Consider the following 7838-nt stretch of genomic DNA (forward strand, 5'->3'; position numbering starts at 1 on the left):
TGGTGCCGAGTTACGCTAACTGGGAATTGAGCATTAAGGAAAATGGAAATGATACGAAAAAGTAGAGCATATTGACAAGCACAACAGTCAACACAACCACACAACCGGTGATTGTGAATACGTAGACATTCGCTGTTCGGCACTGTGCCGCGAGGAGAAACATTCCACGGGCGTCTTCCACTATCACGAGCGAATGCAACAGACCGGCATTTTGGTGCAACGCACTCGATTACTCGCGCTCCCATTTTCATCCACCGGCACTCACGTCTGCGAACTCACTCTTATCAGTGCAAGCGGTCTCGCTCGCTCAATCAAAGCAGGTGCGCACTCGGTCGCTTGCACACCGTCAACGATGGTATTCACCGACCAAATTTCGGAAATGCGTTTAAATGCTCACAATTCCATTGCGTTACTGAATGCTGCAGCACATCATTCCAAACGCGGGCCCTTTGATAGCGATGAAATGTGTGAAAAGGACAAGTTACTCGTTTAGTGGCTCGTTGCGGAATGTTTTAAAAAAGTGTGGCCCCATTCGAAACCACCGCAGCGCAGTGTGTAGTCGACCAATCGTGAGACGGCCGCTGTGGGTGCTTGGCTCGCTTTTCTCTCTAGGATGCTGAATGTAAAATCAAAACAATCAGCCCTTTTGCTCACAGGCGGCCGCGGTCAACGGCAGAGCATCTCATGAGATCCCTCGACGCGTGATCGCGTGCAGTTCGCGGCGAGTTGGGTCACTTCGTTTTTGTTCGTTGAAATCGTGTCTCGGCCGGAGATGGTTGTGCGTGCAGTGTCGTTGTTTGTGAATGTGATTGATTGGGAAAAACACAGCCACAGTTCAGCGTCGTCCAGCGTCGATCTCTGTCGAGCGGCGGTGTAGGTGTTTGTAATCGAATTACACGGTCCGATCGAACGGTGCAGGGCAGGGAAACTGGTGTAAATCCTCCGTGGCTTGGGAGGGGAGGCTGTGAACATAATGATAATAGCAATAATAGTAGGCATTGATTGAACGAGTTGCGTTACGGCGTGCGCGAAGAGTAATTTGGTTGCCTGCCTCCAGTCCAGTGTCGTGTTGTTCCGTGTGCCGTGCGGCAGGGCCAGTGTGTGCGTGCGAGAGGGCGCAAACGAGTGAGCGAGCGAGCGTGTGCGCTGATGTGTGTGGTTGCGCGTAATTCTCGTCGATCGCGCGCGCGGCTGGTAAGTGAAAAAGTGCGAAAGAGAAGAAGGAGAAAGGGAGCTGGAGGGAGTAGGAGTGTGTGTAGCAACGTTCGGAGCACCGTGGGTTCGAGGATCGCAGAAGTAGAGTTCAAAGCATTATCAGAACCCGTCATCGTCATCATCGCCATCATCATCGTGGGTGCGAGAGCGCGAAGCTGTGCGGCCACGGCGAAGACAGAGAGCTGGAGTGAGCGAGAAGTAGAGTGGCAAATGATTGTGAAAGGGAAAAGTGCGCAGTAACGCAGGGACACGGAAGGGAAGTCGAAAACAGAGCACAACACCAGCAGCAGCGACAACAAAGCACATGCAAACGAGAAACACACGAAACAGCACGGACGTTGTGTGTGCCAGCGAGCGAAGGAAAAGACTAGGATGGTAGTGTTGATAGCACGTTTTAGTAGTTGCGTAGAAGCAACGGTGTGTTAGGAAAAGAAGCGGTGCAAAGGGTTAGTTAGTAAGAAGCAGTCATCGAAGGGAAGGGAGGGGCAGGCGAAAGAAGCCAAGAAGAACGAGTCGAAACGTCAGAAAGCGCTGCTGGCTGAGTGTGTGCGTGCGAGAGCGATCGCGAGCGAGCGAGAGGGAAGGTGGTGGTGTCGTACAGAGAGCGCACCGATCATCGTTGTGTGAGCGAAAGGAGAGCGAGCGTGTGAGCGAGGTGAGTAGGACGGCAAGTGTTTGGAAGCGATCAGATGGGTTTGGAAGAGCAGCGGCGGAAGCGATTTGCCAAAATATATGTGTGTATGATCACGCGGTATGAATGTGGAATGCATCAGTGGGGTAGAAGGGCGCACGATGGACGCGGACGAACACAAACAAATCCATCATCGATTATTCAATCAACGCGAGCAGCTCGCGGCCACCAGGGTCCGAGGCACTTCTTCTGGTGCAAGTTTCCGTCGTTATGCTTATCATGTTGGCATGCTCATGGTCTGGCGTTCGATCGTAATGCGTTTATATCACATGAACTTCATAGTAACAGGTAGTAGCAACCATTCTCCCATTGAGCCCCGTATCGTCTGTTCAGACCTGAAATCTTAAATTGACGAATACATCACATTCCAAACGCAACAAATGTAGGCAACAAAGGTCACTTTTATATTTTAGCTCCGGTTCGCAGGTTAGGGTTAGGGTTCTGTTAAGAAGGAAAGGATGTGTCTCGTAGAAATATTTCATTCAACATTCGGAACCAGTTGAAGTCAATCCGAGAGTATCCTAAAATGGAGAGCTAGCGTATTATCTTCAGTTAGTCATCTTGAGACGTCGCGTTATCGAAAAAGTGAAAGTTCAATTTTTCAAATAGATTGCAATAATAGTTAGGAAACGTTTCATGAAATTTTTCATCGAAGATCTGGACTGTGCCCTTCGGATGTCTGACGATCGTAGATAACAAAACAACCATACCATTCGTTTCCTGCATTAGGCACGCTTCGTAAGACAAAGCGAAGCCTACAAATATAATTATTATATAGTTATATGAACATGTGTGTAGTTAGATATAAAATCACTTTCGTCACAATATCACTTTGTTCATTGCGGGAAGCAAAACAAAGAGTGCAATGAAATGTTCTGTTAACAGAGTGAATAGTTCATATGAAAATAGAAATGCTGGAAAGGAAAGATGCAAACGCTAATTACTATCTCAACATTGATAAAAACATAATAAAACATAATGAAAAATGATAAAAAGATAAGCAATAACAAAATAACAATGGTTTCTTTTTCTTTATCAGCACAACAACCTCAAGCGGACTAAGCCTGCCGTAGCTGGAGTATTGGTCCGGATGGGATTATGAATCGGTCCGGTCGTGTGCAGACCGGTGCCGCTAGCAATATATAACCGAACAATCCCATAAGAATGGTTTCTCTATATGTAACAAAAAATAAATCGAAAGCAGTTATGTAAAGCATCATAACGGATCAACTTCCCGTAACTGTAGCAGCTTAAACGAAGAACATAGGATTGTTCTCTGCGACGGTGGCAATAATTTCAATGTCCCGGGAAGCCTTTTCCAGATCATTCATATTGATCCTTCGACTGTAAAGAGAAGAGGTTAAACAATACCCGAAACAGTCCGACCCGACATGCATACTCACTCCTTGATGTACACTCGGCCACGGGCGGCCGCCAGATGGGCGTAATAGGTCGGTGCCGGATAGGAAACGGTCCGGTTGCAACGCGCAAACAGATGACACAGATGGTACGTCAATGTTTGCAGCTCATCCGGCGCACAGTTCGATTCGTCGTGCAGCACCACGTACTTGGTCGGTTTGGCAACGCCCAGAACGGCCGCGTGGCTCACGAGATAGAATTCATACCGTGTCGGTAAGGTAATCTCACTGTCCACGACCGTACCGGGCAGTACATTACGGTTTTTGCCAACCGACGTGACCGTCGTTTGACCGTTTTGACCGTCGCCGTGCGGGAAGAACCGTGTGTGATGGCGCTTCTGCACAACAATGAATGTCACCGCTGGTTTGTAGCCCGGTTTGACACGCGCTATTGCCGCATGCAGTGCCCGCAGCTCGACGGTAAGAATTTCCGAAAACTGCCCATCCGACACACCGTCGCGGTAGTACATGATGCGTTCCGGCAGGTCACCGTTGTGCTGCCGGTACAGCCGCAGTTGCTGGTATGCAATGTTCTCCAGATCGCGGATCATTTCATCCCGCGCACCCTGCAGCCGGACGCCGCAATTGTACCGGAACCCGATCAAATCGTGCACGGCTGTTACACCAACCACACTCGGTGCATCGTCGCTGAGTGGATGCGTGACGTCCGCACCCATGTACATAACTTTTCCGCACCCCAACGGCGGTACGGCGGTCTGCGAAACGCAGTGATTTGCACCATTCGTTTTGGCGTTAATCTGGAAAGCAAACCGGACATACATAGCTTACATCCGAGATACATGAGGGACCATTAGGTCGCGAACCAGGAGCTTACCTTTAGCATTATGTTTTTAAGGGTGCTCATGTCGTTACCCTTGTCTGCTACCGTCCCACTCTTTATGCACTGCGTCAGCAACCCGATACGCTCGCTGGCTAGCTCTGCCTTCTGTTTAACCTTTGCGTACGCATCGCCACGGCTCGGTAGTATTACAATCGTGATCGTAGGATTATCCTTCTTGATGCCTTCGAGCAGTTTACCGATGTCACGTAGAACATTGAAAAGGTCACGTACCGACACGTACGTTCTGCCCATATCGAACTCTTCCAGCTGTACGTTACACTTCCTTGCCTGTTGTTGCAAGTTTTTGCCAAAGTTCTCCACCGTGGCTTCCCTAATATTTCTCTCGAGGTTTAGTATACGCCAGCGGATCGGCTCCCGGCTCCCGGCCCGTTCCGTACCGGGTTGCAGAAACTTCTCCGACTTCCAGACTCCCGACATTGGAGTGATCGTTTTGTTCGTCGCATACTCGATCGGCGGGGCATCGATAATGCGGGCCGGTACCTTCTCGAACTCGTTGCCGACCGCGATACCAAAGTCCAACAGCGTCGGACATGCGTTGTACCGCATCATGGAAGTCAGCTCTTTAATCTTGTCCTTCCGTTTCTGCGTGTTGGTTGCAGCGTAACGGATTATCTCGCGCGTACATGCCTCCGGATTTTTCGTCAATGTTTGTCCACCTGGTATCGCGCACAGTTCCGCCGGTACGTAAACCGAACGCACGGTACTACCGACATGGAGGACGGGAAGATCGGGATGGGTTAGTGGGTAATTTAGACGGTTGGCGAAATAGTCCGCCACCGTGAGACGCGTTCCGTCATCCAAATTGAAGAACTGCTCGTTGGCAGGCTTGAGCAAGCCATTGCACCGCATGCGGCTTGCAATGCCTGTTGGGCGCCTGTAAATTACGTCCATGCCCTTCAGGAAGGATTGGAGCTTTAGGTTGTCTCCGTTAAAGTAACGGATCACATCCAGCAGCTCGGCCGCGCACGGGAACGCTTTGTGCGATACGTCCAAGTTGAGGTAGGGCCGTGACCCGAGCACGGCCGACTGGAACAAACCGTACCACAGCTCATACACCTTGCCGATGCGGATGCTTTCCGTTGGGACCATGTACACACATCTTTTGAACTGCATAAGCAAAAGCACGGAAAACAATGTTCATGAGCGTCATCTGCTAGAAGTACGAATAATCCCGAAACCCCAATCATCACACTTACGCGGACAAGGTTGGGATTGGTCTCACAGGCGCAACGCAACACCACATCCAGACACTGGATGGCACTCATCGGTTTGACGAACGTGGCATCGTTCGAATGCATGTATCTGTGGTACGAGGCAACAAACAAAAATATAAATCAACTTCATTTCCAGTCGTATCGAAAATCGAAACCCAACGCATCCGCCTTACGTTTTAAGCACGGTCAGATCAAGCTGGGCGACCTCCTTCATCTGCACGATGTACTCTTTCGCTATGCCACCATCGTCCGGTTGGTACATTAGCTGTGCCTGCTTGTCGGTTAGCTTGCGGGTCGTGTACGCACTCTTTCGGCCATCGTACGCCACCACTGCGCCGGGATGGTTTTCCCGACAGAACTGGTCGAACACTGCGCGGAGGAACTTTTTCGGCCGATCCGGTTCGATCGCCACATCGTAATGGTACGCCACATCCTTCAGCTTGCCGAGCAGCAGCCGGAAGAAGTTCGCCTCTACCGTAACCTTCATGCCGCTGGTACCTTGCGCTCCGCTACGCACCAGTACCGGTCGCTGGTTTGTTCGGCCACGCTTATCTTGCGTGTTGCGCATCTGCTCGATGTTTTCCTCGGTGTGCCCTCGGGTGCCATCACCGGGACTGCCGGATTCCGAAGACGAGACAGAACCGTCATGGTGTGGCGCACCGCCACCGGAAGGTCGTTGTTCGTCTGGTTTTCGGAACGGTGTCTGTATTGGTGCGGTTGGCGTCGTATGTTCTGGATGTTTTTTCTCGTGCGGGCCATCTTTTTCTTGGGCCCGTAGACTTTGAGGATGATTTTCTTTTTGTTGCTTGTACTGCTTTGACTGTTTCGGTGGTCCTTGTTGTTGCTGCCAAGCTTGCGGATGTTGCTGTGACCCTTTCTGTTGCTGCCAAGCTTGCGGATGTTGTTGAGGTCCTTGTTGTTGCTGCCAAGCTTGCGGATGTTGTTGAGGTCCTTGTTGCTGCTGCCAAGCTTGCGAATGTTGTTGAGGCCCTTTCTGTTGTTGCCAAGCTTGCGAATGTTGTTGCTGCCAAGCTTGCGGATGTTGCTGTGACCCTTTCTGTTGCTGCCAAGCTTGCGGATGTTGCTGCTGGGGTTCTTTTTGGAGCTGAGAACCTTGCGAACGTTGCTGAGGTCCTCTTGGCTGCTGAGAACCTTGCGAACGTTGCTGAGGTCCACTTGGCTGCTGTGAACCTTGCGAACGTTGCTGAGGTCCACTTGGCTGCTGTGAACCTTGCGAACGTTGCTGAGGTCCACTTGGCTGCTGTGAACCTCGCGCCTGTTGGTGCTGAGCATCTTGTACCAGAGGGCTTTGCTGCTGCTGCTGTTGATTTAGAGCCGCCGAGACTTGGCTCGAAGTGCCATGACCAATGGTGTCAAGTGCTATGTGGGATATTTTTTTGTTGAGTTATACATCTTGATAGTTCAGTAAACAGCGCTTGTTCAGAATATATTTGTTTACAGCAGATCGTGACAGTATTTCGATAAGCTTGTGAAAAAAGTCAGCTAAGATACTCAATTAACCAGAGCGAAGGAAACCCACTGGATTTTCAAGCTAGGAGTTTGGGGAATTGATTAGGCTCTTTATGCTTTTTACCGGCATGACAACCTTAGCGTCGTGTACGGCGATGAGTCCGGATGGAATTTTGGAAAGACACCTTGTTTTTTCGTGTTTTTTTTGTATTGCTACGCTTTTTCTAAGCTTTGTATTTTAATTTTCGAAATGAATCCGAATTGCTTTTTTTCCTTTACAAAAATGAATGTCAAATTATTGACAAAGACCTCCGATGCCTTACCATGCTCTCATAGAGAGAGAAAAAAATGCTAGGTAAATATATCATTCAAGCTATCATATCGCTCCAGGGGTGATTACAGCGCTCTAAGCCTCCTTCACAATAATCCAAGTACGTACGTTCGTCCGGAAGTGTGCGAAAAAAGAAAACAAAGTAGGCAAAAGCGTAACTGGATGACTCATGCGAGTGCACTATTATCGGTGTTGTGATAACAAATTCATTTCGGTGGCAAAATCAAAATTTCATTCATCAAAAATCAAAAATCACCCCCTTTTCACATTACTGGTATGTGCAGATTTTAAATTAATTTACCGAAAAAAAGTATTATTTTGTGTGTGTTTTTTGCGGGATGATGCAATCTTTCAACCAACTGAAGGCAACCACCGCGTGTAACCATAGGGCTGTAACACTCTAGAAACAGCGACTTGCAGCACACACTTACCTATCTTCTGCTGTTTCTTTTTACCCATGGCGATTGCTTCACTTCACTTTTTCCGTCAAATAGAAATGTAATATTTTTTCAATACTTGTTACTATTAGCGCAGTGCGTAATAACACGTCTGTTCACCTACGATGAATAGATTGGAATGCTGGAATCAATTCTAGATATGTACAACTCAGCGACGAAATAATATCACTACGGGATGA

The 7838-nt window shown here is 49.0% G+C and overlaps 1 protein-coding gene across 1 annotated transcript; it reads right to left on the reverse strand.

The window, feature by feature from the left end:
• Nucleotides 1-3156: 3156 nt before the first annotated feature.
• On the reverse strand, nt 3157-7660 carry LOC128718439 (protein argonaute-2-like). The gene is made up of 6 exons (XM_053812063.1): nt 7633-7660; nt 5574-6780; nt 5383-5488; nt 4160-5293; nt 3310-4082; nt 3157-3250 (listed from the first exon to the last, which is right to left on the reverse strand). The coding sequence occupies exons 1-6, from the start codon at nt 7658-7660 to the stop codon at nt 3157-3159; spliced, it is 3342 nt and encodes a 1113-aa protein (XP_053668038.1).
• Between the last annotated feature and the right edge of the window lie 178 nt (nt 7661-7838).

The sequence above is a fragment of the Anopheles marshallii genome, chromosome 2 (assembly GCF_943734725.1).
Source record: "Anopheles marshallii chromosome 2, idAnoMarsDA_429_01, whole genome shotgun sequence".
Lineage (NCBI taxonomy): Eukaryota > Metazoa > Arthropoda > Insecta > Diptera > Culicidae > Anopheles > Anopheles marshallii.

Bases quoted from the DNA above. Each gene is read 5' to 3' on its own strand.
- LOC128718439 (XM_053812063.1), bottom strand. From the start codon at position 7,660: ATGGGTAAAAAGAAACAGCAGAAGATAG. The intron at 6,781-7,632 runs GTAAGTGTGTGC...TATCCCACATAG, and splicing joins AAAGAAACAGCAGAAGATAG to CACTTGACACCATTGGTCAT. The intron at 5,489-5,573 runs GTAAGGCGGATG...CTCGTACCACAG, and splicing joins GATCTGACCGTGCTTAAAAC to ATACATGCATTCGAACGATG.